Raw genomic sequence first — 18,885 nt, 5'->3', positions numbered from 1 at the left:
GGTTCAATTGAACCAAAGGGGTAGTTGAGCCACCCCTTGTTTCCAGGAAACCATACACAAAACGTATCATTTGACCAAATATTTAGGAAGAGGCCGTCATTTCATGGAGTCTTGTGAAGGAAGAAACCACCAAAAAGTTTTCCAAGAAAACATATTTCACAAAATCAAATAAATGTATTGTGTTATATAGGTTTCATGATTCTTGTATCTAAACCAAAGTAGATCGTTTTAAGATGATTTTACGCAGCAGTTCTATAAGCTACAATATGAGGTCCTAAATTTAGCATCAACGTGCATCCTTGTAGCTGTGTGGGTTAATATAGTCAAAATGTTTGCCTTGGGGTAAGTTGAGCCAACGGCCACCACACCCCATACAAATGACAATTACATTTAGTCAATTTTATGCATAATATGCATCTTTTTGCTGTGTGCCGTGCAGTGTGAAACAAAACAGGGGGTGGAGCCCACCTAGAGGTCCCTGAGAGAGCAGCCACGGAAGTGAGTGAAGGGAGGAAGTCCATTTGGGCAGCAGCAAGGGATGAACAAATAGACTGAATGACACTGAAGAGGAACACTGGCAAACAAACAGAAAAGGAAAAAGGACCTGTGTTACAGAGAGGCTGTGATAGAGTAGAGGAGGAACACAAGGTCTTATCTGATGACATGGAGTCTGAGTTTGCTACACATGTCAAGAATCTCTCGGACCAGTTTCTGGGCTTTAGTAGCCTCAAATGCAGAGGAATTGCCAATGATTTGGCACATCGAAACGACATCCCTGTCGCAGACAACCGGTCAAGAAATGGAAGGATAAGTGATATAGAACAGAGATGTCTATATCTTTACGGAGGCATACGTTTAAGATATACTGTACGATATAGCACACCTCCATTCCACAAATGAGACTTTGACCTACCAGCAGCATCACCCACCGTCACCATCACCCACTTACCCCGTGGTGGCTCAGCTTACCCTGTCCCTATGATCTATTTACCCCATAAATAGTTGTGCCAAGTTGTGCCAAGAGACCACTTTTTTTGAACAAGCTATCTTTTCAAAATTGTTATGTTTACATGAATTCAGATTACATCCAGGGAAACACAACATCCTGAAATCTATGTAGATATCTTTGTTAGAAAGAATACTATATTTCCCTTGATGTAGTGATGCTAAATGTTGCCCCCCCACACACACACACACCGAACACCCCACCTTTAAACCTAAAGCGTATAATGGTGATTATCTGGACCATGGCCATCCCATAGAATTAGGAATTAAAATGATTTGTTAGGATCTCTATGGCCCATCCCCTATCCCGTCTCTGGCTGTGCGTGTTCAGTAGAGGGGCTTCAACCCTTCCCCTCCTATTCCCATCCCATACGGTGTCAACGCTCCACGTACAACACAACATCTGTGGGCACCGACAGAAACAAACTGCACATCCCACGTGTGTATCGCCTTACCGACGAGGGCGCAGTATTGCACGGGAGACAGATCTGCATGCAATTCAGTGAAATGTAAACTGTGTTGATGTGAGCACATTGTAGCCTGTTTTCATCCTTCTGGCGGTAACGTTTCTGATCCCGCAAGGTGGCGCATTAAACTGATAGACAATGTCCCCATCTGCCCAACGCCAGCTTTGGTACTACAGGCTGATTGATACCTGATCTCCTATACAGCTTCCTCATTCCCCAACGCAAGGCTATAATGTTGGACATGGACCAAGACAGTCAAAGACTCTCTGAGGGGTCTAGCTCTCTATAGTATCAGAATACACTCTGATACTATCGAATCATAGTGCACACACAATTGCCCTTATTATCAATGGATAATCTCTATGGAAAATTGTTTTTTTAGTCCAGGACTAGGCTTAACCTGTGTCCAGGAAACTGCCCCTACGATGATTATTGCTCATCACGGTTCACATCGTCAACACTTGGCTATGGTTGACCATTCACCAGGCTATCATGATGAAGGGACGAGAGAGATAGAAAGCGAGAGAGAAAGGGAGAGAGAGACCAGTAAATTGGGAAATGACCACTAGCCAATACAAATCCTCCAGGGTTTTGATCAGATCAGAAACAGATCAGTTCTAGCCACAGTTCTACAAAGGAGCAGACACGGGATCCTTTCTTCCACTCAAATAACCTATGTCTGATTCCCACTATAGGGCCAAATCGAATCAAGCTGGGTTGTACTGGAACGGTAGTTGCTGGAACGGTTTGGGTGGACCCTATTGTGTGAAAGCCTCTACACTATCTACAGCAGAGGCTACTCTACCATATGTGTTGACCAGAACCTCAGATTTGCCTTACAAAATCCCTCCATACAGTGGTTCTGCCAGCCATATTACATAAGTGGAATCACCACTAAGACTGTATCCTCATAAAGACATTACTAAGCCACTCTGGTTATTGTCATCCACGGTCACCTGGTTGATGGCCATTCCAAACAGATGTGAGTCATGGGACAAAAGGTCAGTGCCTATAATCACTTGGGCTGTGTCCCGAATGGCATCCGACCCCCTATGTAGAGAATAGGGTGACATTTGGGGCACAATCTTGGTCTACACAACAGCAGTCAACAGAGTGATGTGGGCGTGGGTGGGTTGTCTGTAGTAGGCTATATAACAGATAACATGGCATGAGATTTAGTGTAATGACTCCTGGATTATGACGGTTATAAATAGACTAGGAGGAAGCACAATACATGAATACATTCATGATGTATAGCAAGAAAATGTTCTATTTACAGCTGAATGCATAGAGGCGGGGAAAAAAACATTCACTATCTCACAAATACATTTTCAAAAAGGTACAATCACACTTAAACATACAGTACACGGAAATTTCTCTCTAACACACACACACACACACACACACACACACACACACACACACACACACACACACACACACACACACACACACACACACACACACACACACACACACACACACACACACACACACACACACACACACACACGGAGGACATGTAAGGTCAAAGCCATTATGCACAGAACAGAAAGGTCAACTGGTGCGTTCTTGCTTAGTTATTATTAGTCCATGTATTATTTGGGTAGAATAGGTCGGACAGAGGTATTTCACCTCAGAGCATCTCTGTCTCCAGCCGGATTTATCCTCCGTAATCTGAACCCCTAACTGACCTCCAGTCCTCCAATAACAGGGCACATAACCAGGAAATGATTCAAATATCCAATAACGCTGACCGATGGATCCAAGAGAGAGCGAGACGGAGCTTGGTGCCACTGTGTCAAATACAGGACTGCATTTGATGTTTCTTTGGGTCATGGAAGCACTGTGCACGTGTACAAATGTAAGGACCTGTATTGGCACGTTGAAAGTACACATAGTACTGGCCAACGTGTGGATTAATCATGAATCAGCCAATCAGATTACATTTTTAAACCCACACAGTGGCTATGGTCCAGGCTGGGCAGTCAAAGGAGGGAGGGGTGGAGAGTGGTGGTGGCTACTGATGGTGACTGGACCATGAAGCCCCATTGCGATGCATGTGATTCGGACACAGACAGAGGAGTTAACCCTATCACTGCGTGGTGGTGGGGGGGCAAGGCAGGGGAGAGAGCCAGATGCTGGTCCCTATGGCCCCTGCTCACCAGGAATGGCAAGCTCTACCGGGACTCTCTCTGGCACTTCCCCAGGGGCTAACATAGATCACATATCCACAGGATCTCCATTTAAACTGCATTGCAATTCAAAATGTGTCAGCTAGCTATGGGCATCTGGCTTTGATATGAGGCAAAGGGGTGTTGAGGGATTTGTCGTTTCAGGGTGTGATATGCAACACGCTGCATATATATATATATGCCATTTAGCAGACGCTTTTATCCAAAGCGACTTACAGTCATGTGTGCATACATTCTACGTATGGGTGGTCCCGGGGATCGAACCCACTACCCTGGCGTTACAAGCACCATGCTCTACCAACTGAGCTACAGAAGGACCACATATCAATGAGTGTGCGGTGAGCCTTGATGCTTGCACCTTCAAAGCTTTCTCGACCCCCAACTCTATCCTACTCTATCCTGCTCTCTCTCTCTCTCTCTCTCTCTCTCTCTCTCTCTCTCTCTCTCTCTCTCTCTCTCTCTCTCTCTCTCTCTCTCTCTCTCTCTCTCTCTCTCTCTCTCTCTCTCTCTCTCTCTCTCTCTCTCTCTCTCTCTCTCTCTCTCTCTCTCTCTCTCTCTCTCTCTCTCTCTCTCTCTCTCTCTCTCTCTCTCTCTCTCTCTCTCTCTCTCTCTCTCTCTCTCTCTCTCTCTCTCTCTCTCTCTCTCTCTCTCTCTCTCTCTCTCTCTCTCTCTCTCTCTCTCTGAAGTAAAAATGCTCCTCTGCGTGCAGCCAGTGGGGTGGCTCAGGTTTTTCTTTGGTGCAGCGTTGGAGTGGTGAAAAGTCGATCATGAAAACACCAGCTTAAATTCTGTGATGTTACCAAACATCTGCTCAAAGCGGAGCGCCAAGCCTGACCCGCGCCTGCCCAGCTTCAGTGTTGGGGGAAATTAGAGAGCTGGATTGTGTTCATTGCGGCGCACCGTAGCAAAATGTTTTGCAATGGAAAACAAAAACGAGCATTTCCTATTGGACCAGTTCAGGTAGTCCCGCCCCGTTTCAGTAAAAATAAAATCCCCATTTGGTGCCTAATGAATACGACCTGGCTTGGTTGATGGAACTAGATTCAAGCTGTTTTTGGTTTGTAGATCCCCTATTAGTTGCTTCCATAGCCAGGACTGTGGCTTTTTATAGCATTGGGTGACAGAGAGGTCACGTAAAACTCTGTAGATAGATTGAATGAAAGTCACTCTATCGAAAGGCTTTGAGGTGGTTTTTAGTTATTAGAGCAGTCCATATTCTCTCAAGGACCCGTGTCCTGCCCATGACTCTCACACACACATGCAAACACAAACAGATACGCGCACGCACACACACACACACAAGGTCGCGCACGCACGTACACATACATACAGACATACTACTGCTTTGCAAATCCACGGCTCGTAGATTAAGGATGTTCTCTTTAAAGCAGCTTAACACTTGATATCATTGACCTGAGCTGTCCTGGTGCCTGACACCTGGACACAATGGAGACAGGCTGGGATGTTTTTACCTAGAGAGAGGAGGAAGGACAGACTGGCTCAGGTACTAGAAGGAACTATGGAAACGGGAGAGAGAAAGACAGAAAGAGAGAAAGAGAGAAAGAGAGAAAGATGGAGAGAGAAACAGAGGGAGAGAGAAACAGAGGGACAGACGAAAAGGAGACAGAGAAAGAGAGAGGGGATAGAGAAAGGTTGCGCGAGATGGAGAGAGAAATGTCGAGAGAGACGGAGAGAGAAAGGTTGGGAGTAAAGGATAGAGAGCGGTGTAAAAAGGAGAACAGGAGAGATGAGTAACCCAGACAGTGACCTCTCTGGGAGTGCAGGCTGCCAGGGCTCAGAGGGAGGGCCGGGGGAGGAGGCTGAAGGTGACCAGAGGTGCGGTTGCCTGGCTGGATGGGAAATGGAGAAGGCCATATGGCCCCACTGTGAGAGGCCTGTAGCAGCCAGGGCTGCTGCTGCAGGATAAAACACACCCACACTACCGCAGCACAGCACCGCCACATTCTCTTAAAGTCACATATCCATTACAGGAGGTGGACCAACCGTATGGTTTTTAGCTTACTGTAGTCTGTATGACCCACTACGCGTCCTCTGTGACGGTATTGGGAGATGTCACCCCATTCATCACCTCATGGTGTGATCAATGTGATGATCACAGGCACAATGTGTACAAATGTGTTCTAATGGATAGATTCAAGCAATCCTGGCTACTTAGCTTCTTTGTTTTCACATACAGGATGGTTATTAAACGACAAACCTGATTTGAATCTCAGAATTGTAGTTCGAGGACAGCCCTTGTTAATTCTCAACAGTTTCAAATAAATGTGCTTCCTAGGACAATTCTATAACAACAATTGTCAGTACCAATCAAACCCCTTTCCCACCAATCCTATGATTGTCAGACAAGGTAAACCTTCAGAGGACAGGTCACCTGTTTCATCAAGACTTATCAACAACCTGCTAATCCCTAACACGGGCATGACCCCTCCATGTCGTCAGCTATATCACCTGTGTCCTCAGCGTAACCATGTCCATGTCAACAAGGCTGTTTAGGTAATCATACATTTGATGAGGCATGATATAATATTAATAGCAATAACACATGCCATTTAGCAGACGCTTTTATCCAAAGCGACTTACAGTCATGCGTGCATATATTTTGCAGGCGGGTGGTCCGGTCCCAGGAATCAAACCCACTAACCTGGCATTGCAAGCACCATGCCCTGGAACTGAGCCACAGAGGACCTTGTTTGGGATGTTACATGACGGTGCAGGGTAGCCTAGTGGTTAGAGTGTTGGACTAGTAACCTGAAGGTTGCGAGTTCAAACCCCCGAGCTGACAAGGTACAAATCTGTCGTTCTGCCCCTGAACAGGCAGTTAACCCACTGTTCCTAGGCCGTCATTGAAAATAACAATTTGTTCTTAACTGACTTGCCTGGTTAAATAAAGGTAAAATAAAAAAATATAGTCAGTTGTGAGGAACGACAGACACAGATGGATAAACACACAGCTACACACACACACACACCTGTCCCACTTTGCTGTGTGCTCCCTGTGTGTGTGGCCCAGCAGCTGTCCATAATCCCGTCCCCAGACGACAGGGCCCCTAGGACAAGACCCTGGACTTGTGTTCTCTTCACAACAAATTGGATCCCCCCACCTCCCACCCAGCTCCTCTAATCTCACTTTCTAGGTTAGGTTTTTCTGCTTTAATGTCACAAAGGATAACATCAGAAATCTTTGCAGTAAATCTGAGAAAAGTCTAACTGTTAAACTATTGGATTTCGTGACGCAGAGATTATCTACGCAGCATTTTGTCTACAGATTTAAACCTGTAAACCATGGCATCATTGGAAATCAAAAAATGCCTGGAGCCCAAAATCGGATTGAGGGCATTGATGTATGTGAGAGATTAAGAGTTGATTACCTATTTCAACCAACACAGAGAGAGTGACTTCTTCAAATGTTGTCTAGCCAGACGGCCTTCATAGAAAGCAGGTGGATGGACCATCTCAGCCAAAAGAGATAAGGATTCAAATTCAATTCTCTGGTGCTGGGATTAAGTCTCCAGTAAGGAAAATGCTCTGCTATTAAGATTATTACTGTAGGTATATTTGGCTTCAGGAGACAATTGAGTTGACGTTCTTCTGCTCGGGACGGGACAAGTCCAGGGCGAGTTTCGCAAACTACCTACGGAGGTGGTGTAGGAGATGTGACAAATGTGTGGCTTTACACTACAGTAATATGAGGAACTGAGGGTGGTTCATTTCATTTGACTTTGAACGTTTCGTAGTGTAAACACCGTTAAAACATCTCTCGACTACACCTTCACCACTGCACCAAGGCAACTGCACCGTCCGCAAGGGGTTAGTGCGGTCAGCCCAGCGCATCACCGGGAGCACACTGCCTGCCCTTCAGGACATCTACAGCACCCGGTGTCACAGGAAGGCCAGGAAGATCATCAAGGACCTCAGCCACCCGAGCCACGGCCTGTTCACCCCTCTATCATCCAGAAGGCGAGGTCAGTACAGGTGCATCAAAGTTGGGACCGAGAGAGTGAAAAACAGCTTTTATCTCAAGGCCATCAGACTGTTGTTAAGTAGCCATCGCTAGCCAGCCTCCACCCAGCATGCTGCGCTGAGCTTAGTCACTGTCACTAGCCGGTTACTCATCCCTGCACTGTAGTGGCTTCTGCCCTATGTACATATTCATGGAACATTGGTCACTTTATTAATGTTCACATATTGTTTTACCCACTTCATATGTATATACTGTATTATAGCCAAGGCCATCCAATTCAACTATTGCTGTACATATCCTATTCTTTCCACATATTCTTCAGATATACAATGCATTCGGAAAGTATTCAGACCCCATAATTAACTTTTTCCACATTTTGATACGTTACAGCCTTATTCTAAAATGGATTAGATTGTTTTGTTTTATCTTCCTCATCAATCTACACACAATACCCTATAAAGACAAAGCAAAAACAGTTTTGGGAAGTTTTTGCAAATGTATAAAAAAAATATAAATAAAAAAATATCCCATTTACATAATGTATACAGACCATTCACTCAGTACTTTGTTGAAGCACCTTTGGCAGCGATTACAGCCTCAAATCTTCTTGGGTATGATGCTACAAGCTTGGCACACCTGTACTTGGGGAGTTTCTCACATTCTTCCCTGCAGATCCTGTCAAGCTCTGTCAAGTTGGATGGGGAGCGTCGCTGCAGAGCTATTTCCAGATCTATCCAGAGATGTTTGATAGGGTTCAAGCCCATGTTCAGGCTGGGCCACTCAAGGATATTCAGAGCAGAGACTTGTCCCAAAGCCACACCTGTGTTGTCTTGGCTATGTGCTTCGGGTCGTTGTCCTGTTGGAAGGTGAACCGTCGCCCCCGTATGAGGTCCTGAGCGCTCCGCTCCGGAGCAGGTTTTCATCAAGGATCTCTCTTTACTTTGCTCCGTTCATCTTTCCCTAGATCTTGACTAGCCTCCTAGTCCCTGCCTCTGAAAAACATCCCCACAACATGATGCTGCCACCAACATGCTTCTTGTAGAGATAGTGCCAGGTTTCCTCCAGACGTGACGCTTGGCATTCAGACCAAAGAGTTCGATCTTGGTTTCATCAGACCAAATAATCTTGTTTCTCATGTTCAGAGGTGCCTTTTGGCAAACTCCAAGCGGGCTGTCATGTGCCTTTTACTGAGGAGTGGCTTCCGTCTGGTCACTCTACCATGAAGGCCTGATTGGTGGAATCCTGCAGAGATTGTTGACCTCTTGAAGGTTCTCCCTGCTCCACAGAGGAACCGTCGGGTTCTTGGTTACATCCCTGACCAAGGCACTTCTCCCTCGATTCCTCAGTTTGGCTGAGTCTTGGTGGTTCAACAATTCATCCATTTAAGAATGATGAAGGCCACTGTGTTCTTGGGGACCTTCACTGCTGCAGAAATGATTTGGTACTCTTCTCCAAATCTGTGCCTCGACACAATCCTCTCTCTGAGCTCTATGGACAATTCCTTTGACCTTATGGCTTGGTTTTTGCTCAGCCACACACTGCCAACTATGGGACCATATATATACAGGTGTGTGCCTTTCCAAATCATGTCCAATCAATTGAATTAAACAGTTGGACTCCAATCAATTTGTAGAAACACCTCAAGGGTGATCAATGGAAACAGGATACACCTGAGCTCAATTTCGAGTTTCATAGCTAAGGGTCTGAATACTTGTGTAAATAAGGTATTTCTGTTTTTACATTTTTATACATTTGCAAACATTTCTAAAAACATTTTATGCATTTGTCATAGATTCCACATTATTATTTAATCAATTTTAGAATAAGGCTGTAACGTAACAAAATGTGGACAACGTTGAAGGGTCTGAATACACTATATATTCTATCCACATGCTGTCCATGTCTGACATTATATACTGTACATATATACATATACAAAATCCGGACTCTGCTCATCCTAATATTTATATATTTATTAATTCCATTTACTTTTAGATTTGTGTAGTGTGTATTATATATTACTGCACTGTTGGAGTTAGGAACACAAGCATTTCACTATACCCGCAATAACATCTGCTATACATGTGTATGCGACCAATACAATGAGAATTTGCACAGTAGTGCCACCCTGTGGTACACTGGATAAGGACATCCGGTTCTGACTAACAATAAATTATTAAAATACATGAATTACTGTAGCAGTTAAATAGTGATGACAATATCGCCAAAAGCTATTCAAAACATAAATGCTCTCCCAGGTCAGCTTTATTAAGCATCAAAAAGAAGAAAACGGACTGAAACGGGGAGGGACTACCAAAACGTATTCGATTAGAGCTGGTTTTCCATTGAAAAACATTTTTGCCACAGCTTACCCAAATGTACACAACCCGTGTGCCTGGCCAATAGTCGTGACTCATGACACTGACACAGCGGTCGGAGTCAGAGTTAAGCCACACTTAAGTCAGACTTAAACTGAGGGTCAGTGCCATGTTAACATCCAAGGAGGAAAAGACAAGTAGGATCAATATGGGATTGATGCAACGTCACTGCGGCTCCAAGGCCACAAAAGTCACGGCCGGCCCTTCTTGCTGATAGATCTACTTTAGGCATCAGGAAATATATATTTTGTCGATACGACACACTTGACAATTCCTGTTGTGACCATGAATGTTAAACATATTAGCCACAATGTTATACTGATTTGAATATCAGACTGTATCTAATGGTCCTAAATGAGTCAATTCTAAATTACATCTCTGGTACATAAGAACTGAATCGTAGATTAAATACAGTATATGGTACCAAATTGCAACTATGGTAATGGTACTAAATGAGTAAATCGTAAAATAGATCTATGGTACAAAAGCGGGAGCTAAGTAGTTCATTTAAATGTTGTAAATTCAGTAGCACACCACATACAATGAATGAAATCATTTTATCCCAGTCATCTCAGTGTGTGTCTGTTTAGGTGACTCAAAAGTAGCATTGTAATTTATATAAAAGCACTTAATTTAAATAAAAATCCCTCATGCATTACATTTGTTGCATCAACGTTAAGTACTGTATTCTCCAGAAAGACCAGAAATTAGTTCAGATCCATAGATGCACACCAAGCCACCTGGATATACAATATGAAAATACAGATATTGCATAAGCTACATTTCAATATTTTTTTTGAGAATAGTTTATTGGTTTGGAGAGTGGTTTGACAGAGTTATGACCAGATTGAACGTGGGCAGTAAAGCTTATGATCCCAAAACAATGATCCCAGTTCTTTTAAGCTTAATTTCCTTCGACTGAACAATCACTGGTGACTGAGAAATTTGACAAATCTAAAACATTCCTAACAAACAAGCCTGACCAAACCTGACCTACATTATCAGTATGAACAGTCAAATGTGTTGCATTGTCGACGCAAGAATAAGTACACGTTCAAAGAATAACCTTATAAGTAACGACATCATTTGTGATGGGCGGTGGATGGGATTTGACTGCGGTTTGAGCACCCTCTGTTGGGAAATGGGGCAAAACAAAGTACCTGTACCTCTGTCCAGGGACACGCGAGACACTATCACAATGAAGACAAGAGATCAGATGGGTTTAATTTATTGGCTCAAAAAGGAGTGTTAAGGTCATTGCTCTTCTTCACATTAAAGACAGTACAATAAATATCATTTACACGTAAAACAGTACTTGAAGCTCTGTAGTATAAAGGCAATGTTAAATACTCTGCATTTCTAGGGACAATAAAAACATGTGAGTACAGGGTTTAACTCCACGATCAGGCTATACAAAAAAAAGGTAGTAAGGCACTCTTCTTGGACAATTCATTCAGATTCTAACCCACATGTTGCCACAGCAGTAACATAGCAACAGAAAACATGCAGTTACGACAAGCGGCCTCTTTGGATTCCACTCCTGACAGCGAGCCGACAGAATAAGCGTCATTCTAATAGGAGTACTCTGAAGACAGAGGTAAGACGACCCTCTCACTTTCTAGGAGACGTTTAGCATAAAGGAGGGACAAGCAAAAACATTGAAACTGTCAATGGACTAATGAAAAAAAAAACCGAAATATAAGAGTTAAGGAAAACTCCATCCGAAAAGTGTGTAGAATAAAAACATTAGCACTGGGCATCAAAACAGCATTTAGCTAGACCTTCAACAACTACACCTTCGTCCTAACGAACCCTCGTCACTAAACAACTGAACCATCCCATCTCTACCAGTCTCCTCATCACTAGCCAACTCCACGGTATCTATACAGTGTTACTCAGAAACTTCATTACACCAACGTCGTCCCCGGGATCAATTTGCTACCGCATTGAGCCGGCTGGGTGGACGTGATTACCGTCACACGTCAACACTAAATACCTTCCCTATGACCTCACCTAGAAGAGACCTGGTCTACATACATGACCCCACCATTCCAACTGCTACACTCTAATTTTTTCACATGGAACCAGCATACATGTAGATATGGCACAAGAGACAAAAACAGATGACATACGTGACAAGACAGTGACAATTCAGGGGATTAATTAATCAAACACAATTAGACAAAGACAAGAGCAAGGATCAAATAGGAACATATGAACTAGAATTTGGAACAGTGATGGTGACTAAGCAGGGAAAGGGCACTGGAGGAATTGAGCATGGGAAAAAAACTGAAAGCAAATGAGTGCGTATTCCACTTTAGAAAGAGCAAAGAAATCAAGACCATTACAAAATCATGCAAAGAAAAAAAAAAAAAAAAAAGATTTCACCAGGTGTTCCTTGTTCCCCTGCTCTGACAACCATGAAGGCAATAACCTTAAGAGTCACACTTATGCATACAATGCCAGTCAAACATTCAATGAAAATGCAATTTGTAAAAAATTAAATAAAAATCTACAAAATGGTTACGTCACATACTTCGTAAACAGGTGTAGACTAACGGTGAAATGCTTCCTTACAGGCCCCTCCCAACAACGCAGATTAAAAAAAAGGAAAATAATAACACCAGGAATGAATTTGCAATCTGAGTTGCATCGGTTCGTGCCAATACTCACAGGCTGCTCTTTGTGTGTGCCTAGTCAGTCATAAAATGATCAATAATTTTACAATGAGCAAAAAAAAAAAAAAAAAAAAAATACATTCATTGTGGAGAAACGTAGGTTCTCAACTTCACTTGTCAGCTGTTCACTGTGTGAATTCATGAATCTATATTAAGATATCTAAAAACGCACAACACAAAAGTTCAATAATACAATCTAAAATCCTTGTTATCAGAGAAGAGACTACTGAAGCAGGGAAGACATGTACACTCAAACAGTGGGAGCATCGTGACACTACATTGCCATCCAGTGTACAAACTATCTATCCCACGAAAGGTCACCATCATGTAATCCACAGAGGTGAAAGGTCATTCTTTAATCCTGGGGGGGGGGGTCCATAACTGGGCCGCCCTCCCCACCTGTAAACATTTTAAAGTCCTTCTGACACAAGTGACAGTTGCTTGTCCACAGTCTAAGTCCTAATAGCAAGCGCAATAACCCAGTACTAGACAGGACTCTTCACAAAGGAATTGCAGTGTGACCACTTGGTTTCAACTCAGTCCAACATTAGTCCATTAGTTGCAACTCAGTCAAAGATTAGTAAAAATGTTATTACATAGAATTAACAAGTAAATTAGGGCCAAAGACTCCAGGAGCGGTTCCACAGGAAGATATGCCTCTAGTTTGAATACTTCAGAGCCAGCTAGAGGAGAAAGAAAATCATAATTTACACATTCTAGATCATTTCCTATTAAATAAAAATAAAAACTTATTTATTTCACTTCGAGGGGCCACTTGGGAGGGCATTCTTAGGGGCCTGATTTTTTTGTTGGTTGATGAGGTTGACTGTAGCTCTGCTGGCTTTCTCAGTGGGTAAACGTTCTGAACAAAGTCAACGTACACAGCAGGATAGCCATAGTGCGGAATGATGCACACTTCATAATAAAAGTGGGACGAAAGTGGACCAAACTCAGGGGGTGGAGTCAAACTTTTACCCACATGCTGAATCTGTGTGTGTGTGTTAGCATGCGTGTCTATACTATTTGCATTCAACAATGTCACACCTTGTGAGCAGTGTCTGCAAACTGCTGGGCTTTGTGCATTAGGTCCACCGTCTTGTCCTCGGCCCGGCCCAGTCTCTCCCCACGCTCCTGCAGGGCCTGGCTGGCCCTCTGGACTACACTACCCATACTGCCCCCTGGAGGGCGCTGCCCACTGGGTCCTGCTCTTGGACCTGCTGCACAACACAGGGACAGAGAATAGTGCATCAGATGGGATACTCAGAAGACTGCAAACAAATCCTGTTCAGTGATAATTAACAATTATAAAACAGCCAAGGCATGAGTTCAGTATATTCATGGGTGAAAGGGTCAGAGAAGGAGTGCTGATCTAGGATCTGTTCATATAATAATATTCATTATTAAAAGGCACTCCTACACTGAGACGCTTTGTGGATACAAGCCCTGGACTGGTCAGCTTAGGACAAAGACAGCAACATTTGCTGTCGCTCTGTGTCTCTAGGCCCTGCTACCGCCTGGCACCTCTCCCAGTGCTACACATGACAACCCCCCTGTCAGCGGGTTCAATGGGGAGCCGCGTTCCTTCTCAGTCTCCCTGCCCCAGAGACTCAAGGCCAGCCTTTGTTTTTTAGCAGGAGGTTTGGACACAAAGTCACCACTCATCTAGGCACAACCTCATAGAAGAGCCATTCTCTACTGCAGTGGAGAGGTGTAACAGAAGACAATAGACCAAACCCATCCATCTCCTGAGAGAGGATTAGGAATCCATGAGAATAGAACAGACACAGCCACAGGCCTACTAAGGTCATCACCACATGCCTTTTGTCATCTCTGCAAAGATTGTGTTGCTACTCAGTGAGTATTAGGGGTTATTTGGGATGTTTTTGACTCACTTACCTCCAGCCTGAGAACAGCTTTGGTTTAAAACCATCACCTTCTTCATGCGATTGAAAAAGACCTTGCAACGGTACAGGACCAGATTCATTTTGCAGGCATCTGTTAGAATGACAATGACACAAATAGTGGAATCTGATAATAGCTGTATTATAACCATGATCAAAATAGGCAAATAGAAACTACAGAGTCAAACATGATATTGGGAGTCCCTGCCATATTATGAGATGATAAGACAAGCCACTCCTAGGGTTGACCCAGTGGTCCCAGAACAATTCACACATTACCCAAATTCACTCCCTAACCCTTCCACTAGCACTTCGATTTGAAAACATGGAAGGGTTAGGACCAAGGAGAAGGAAGTGAATTGGGACCGACTGTTGATAGACTGGGCTTAGCCTTCAAACACTCCCTTACCTCCTGTGAGTTTGGACTGACAGTTGACAAACTCGGTATGATGGGGCCTGGGACCCACGGTGCTCTTCCGTCTAGCCTGGGCCACTGGTCCTCCTATCTGGCCCACTTGGGCCCCTGGGCTACCCTGGCCACCTTGGGCCCCTGGGCTACCCTGGCCCCCTGGGCTACCCTGGCCCCCTTGACCTCTTTGCCCCTTCTGCTGGTCCCCGGCTGGGCTACCAGGGACCCCCTCCTTGCCTTCCCAATAGGTCTGACAGGCGTGGTACATGATCTGGATGAAGATGCACTTCTCTGGCGCTGAGCTGGCCACCCATTGGTCAAAGGCGTTGTCAAACACCAGGTCAAACTCTGGGCAGTCCTGAGGGAGACACACAGGAGGGATACAGTATAGGTCACAGGACAGTAGGGGGAATAGTAGTCTAAACATCCCAGCCAATAGGCATGTATACTAGTGGTGATGTCACCTTGTTGGGGTTGATGCCGTTGACCTGGCGAAGCTGCTCCACGGCCCACTGTGACCTTCTGGTGAAGGGGGCGGAGCCTCCAAACTGCTTGACTTTGGTGATGAGGAGCTGAGCTGGCCTCTTATTGGTCACTGGGGAATTGAGAGGAGTCAAGGGTTTACAAATATGCCAATACTGAGAGGTAAGCAAGCACACATCATAACACCCACAGAGGATGTAAATGTACTCCCTACTAGAATCAAGATTAAAAGACACTTGATAAAAGACTGGCTATCCAGTAATGGATATGTGTTTCATTGTGAACAAATTAACCCAACACAGAAGGCATTAGCGATCAGTCGCCATGACAGATCAACAAACAGACAACCATTGCTTATTCTACTTCAGTGGTTTCTCTTGTTCACACGATATGAGGGTTTTGCAATGGGGGGGGGGGAATGGCAGTGCCAGCTGAGGACACCCAGCCAGCCATCATTACATTACATTTAAGTCATTTAGCAGACGCTCTTATCCAGAGCGACTTACAAATTGGTGCATTCACCTTATGACATCACCCAGCCATTAGTGGTGTTTGGGTAGGGCCAGTGAATGACCATGGCTCTGGGTGACTTCATCACAGTAACAATAGCGACAGATGACACTGAGCACAGCTAAATATATGTGAATGACCCTTCCTGCTCAATTTTAGGATCCATGTCCTCTGACAGTGTCAGATGCAAAGATCTTAGATTACCAGCAGCACAATGAATAACTCTGCATCCTTCTGTTCAGACAATGCCACTATGAGACAGTTAAAACGCAGATTTTCAATAACCTACTGAACAAGCGAGTTGTACATAGCAGGACTACAGAGTAGCAACAGGACAGTGAACTGTAAAAGTCACACTGATCTATCAACCGGTCATCTCAGTATACCCGGGCCCGTATTCACGGCGAGTCTCAATGTAGGACTGCTCGTCTGGATCAGGTCTCTCCCCTCTTATTCATTATGATTTAAAGCTGCAATATGTAACTTTTTGGGCTACCTGACCAAATGCACATAGAAAGGTGAGTTGTAGATCTGTCATTCTTATTGAAAGCCAGTCTAAAAAGCTGTAGATCTGTTCTATGTGCGTCATATTTATGCTAGATGTTCTTAAGTTTCGTTTGAGAGACTTTCACTTTCGGTTTTATTAACCAGTTTCAAAACAGCAGAAAATACTGTATTTTTGGCAATGGAAAATATATTACACAGCAGTTTAACTGGTAGTGATTCTCTACGCTTGATTGCTGTTAAATAAACTTATTTATATGACCATTTCTGCATAGTGCATCCTTAAAAGGTAAAACTCATCTGAGATCACCACCTACCCTGAGACATCAAAAAAAAATCAAACAAAACAAATGCTGAATGCAGATGTAGTCGTGTTGTTGTATGCATAAAAACCATAGGTGTTACCTGACAAACAGATGTATGTCATGTATTCTCCCTTGCCTCCAGTGGGCAGAAAGGGGACCCTTTTCCTTTTTCTCCTCTTCACCTCCACAGCCACTAGCATCCTCTCATCCCGGGGAGCAAACACTGCCCTGTTGATAGCTGACTGGATATTCATGGTGGGACTGGGTGGAGGAGATTTGATGAGTGATCTATGAAGATAGTAGACAGTGAGACTGGTGATTAGATTCGTTTAGTAGTCACATACGCCCCCGAGCGCCAACAGTGCAGGTCAAAGAGAAGTGAACGAGACAATAATTAAAATATATATTACACATTTACAAGTGTAGCAATGATAAAAGTCCATAATCCTTTTTGGGGGGGGGGGTCCATAGGGAGAGTAGCAGGGGAGTAAGTAAATGAAACATTGATATACATATTCATTAATGTAATCTTGATTTCCCGTGTGCCATATATAGACCATTAATCATCAAGGACCCTTAGATGGTTATTTCTAACTACTAAAGTGGTGAACGTTACAACTCTAAAAGTGGCAGATCATTTAAATCAGTTGTGAATCTATTTTACTTGACCGGAGTGAATTAAATGAATCGTTGCAAATTGATTTGCAATAAAAATTATCCATGGTGGCCTTCAGAACAATTTGCAAGAGAGCAGAAATAATCGTTTACAATACCTGTTTTGTTGTTTTACCCCTAACTCCTTCGAGACGCAGAAACAGGGAAGCTACAGGGACGCTGCAGTAATGCTCACCAAACTATTCCAACGCCTTAAAGCGGTGTTGTTTTGTCACACAACAACAGTATGCCTTGCGGAGAAGGCGAATCTGTCTGGGACGCCATCCCATTTGAGCAAGTTAGAAGTCACGTGGGAAATGTGTACTGTTGAGTTGCATCTCATTACAATACATTTTAATACATATAAATATTAATCTTGGTTTAACATAATTATCTTTATTATTTGCAGGTTGCAAATATCTGGAACATATTGATTAAACAAATGTTTGTACTCTTTCAGTACTGTAAAAACTTCCTTGGACATGAAACTACTTTACAAAGCCTAGATATTGGGATTGAACCACGAAATGAGAGCCTTTTGCATCCCTTTAATATTTTAAGTAAAAATTGTGCACAAATATTTGATTTTAAAAGCCTGTTATATTACATTGAGTGACAACATGGAAAATGCAATAAATCCGATTTTTTATATGAATAAAGACTAACGTGACAAAATGTCCCTCTGTGATTCCTCCAAAATGTCTCAGAAGTTTTCAGCATCATTACAAAGCTCTAGTTATTTTGTTGTTTTGACAAAGTAATTTCTGAAGATCAGTATGTATTTCATGTGATTAGTGATGAATTTTAAGGTCAAAATAAAATAAAAAATCAACTGTCCCTCATTTTAAGGACAACCCTGTCATGTGACCTGAACTCTCGTTTTAACATGGTGAAACTACTCCTTAAAAAAAAGATCTGAAGAGACATTGAACATCTAATAGTCAAATCATAGTGAGCTGGTTCTATTCTTTTCCCCCGTTTTCTGGTGTTTTGTGGTTGAAAATTTATTTGGTGCGAGCATAACACGTCAACCCTCCTACCCATAGACACGCTAGAAATGTTTTCACAATAAATATAAAAATTGTCAAGCTTGCATTCCTCCCTGTTGCACATAACAAGCTTCCATTCCCCGTCACAGGAGATTTATGGCTGATTTAAGATGAAGTCGTCAACACTGTTACGGTCAACCTTGTTACTTTATTTGGCACTTACTGAAGTATTTTTATTTATTTAACCTCTTCAGATGAGAAAGCCATCTGTTTTTTGTTAGGTATGAACATGTGCTCTTTTTGACAGAATGTTAAAATTAGGTGAAGTTACACTACTCAAAAGGCACCTAATTGGTGGAATGACCGACGGGCTGTCTTGTCTTTGTTCATGAGCACATATGAATAAACTGAGACCACAGACAGAC

General features: G+C 43.3%; 1 protein-coding gene across 2 annotated transcripts; it reads right to left on the bottom strand.

Annotated features, from left to right (window-relative positions):
• Positions 1-11,239: 11,239 nt before the first annotated feature.
• On the bottom strand, positions 11,240-17,743 carry LOC123990924 (syntaxin-binding protein 6-like). 2 transcript variants are annotated; one of them, XM_046291947.1, is made up of 7 exons: positions 17,591-17,743; positions 16,918-17,105; positions 15,480-15,610; positions 15,016-15,373; positions 14,602-14,700; positions 13,750-13,922; positions 11,240-13,388 (listed from the first exon to the last, which is right to left on the bottom strand). In XM_046291947.1, the coding sequence occupies exons 2-7, from the start codon at positions 17,069-17,071 to the stop codon at positions 13,365-13,367; spliced, it is 939 nt and encodes a 312-aa protein (XP_046147903.1). In that variant the 5' UTR covers positions 17,072-17,105; positions 17,591-17,743; the 3' UTR covers positions 11,240-13,364. The 2 variants fall into 2 exon arrangements, with proteins under 2 accessions (XP_046147903.1, XP_046147904.1); XM_046291948.1 differs by having other exon boundaries at positions 13,750-13,919.
• Positions 17,744-18,885: the final 1,142 nt, after the last annotated feature.

Source organism: Oncorhynchus gorbuscha, linkage group LG12 (assembly GCF_021184085.1).
Source record: "Oncorhynchus gorbuscha isolate QuinsamMale2020 ecotype Even-year linkage group LG12, OgorEven_v1.0, whole genome shotgun sequence".
Classification (NCBI taxonomy): domain Eukaryota; kingdom Metazoa; phylum Chordata; class Actinopteri; order Salmoniformes; family Salmonidae; genus Oncorhynchus; species Oncorhynchus gorbuscha.
Note: the sequence above shows the minus strand (reverse complement) of the source record. Positions and strands in the feature narration are given on the sequence as shown.

Bases quoted from the DNA above. Each gene is read 5' to 3' on its own strand.
- LOC123990924 (XM_046291947.1), bottom strand. From the start codon at position 17,071: ATGAATATCCAGTCAGCTATCAACAGGGCAGTGTTTGCTCCCCGGGAT. The intron at 14,701-15,015 runs GTAAGGGAGTGT...TCATTCTAACAG, and splicing joins TCAGTCCAAACTCACAGGAG to ATGCCTGCAAAATGAATCTG. The intron at 13,389-13,749 runs GTGTGACATTGT...TTTCTCCTCTAG, and splicing joins TTGCAGACACTGCTCACAAG to CTGGCTCTGAAGTATTCAAA.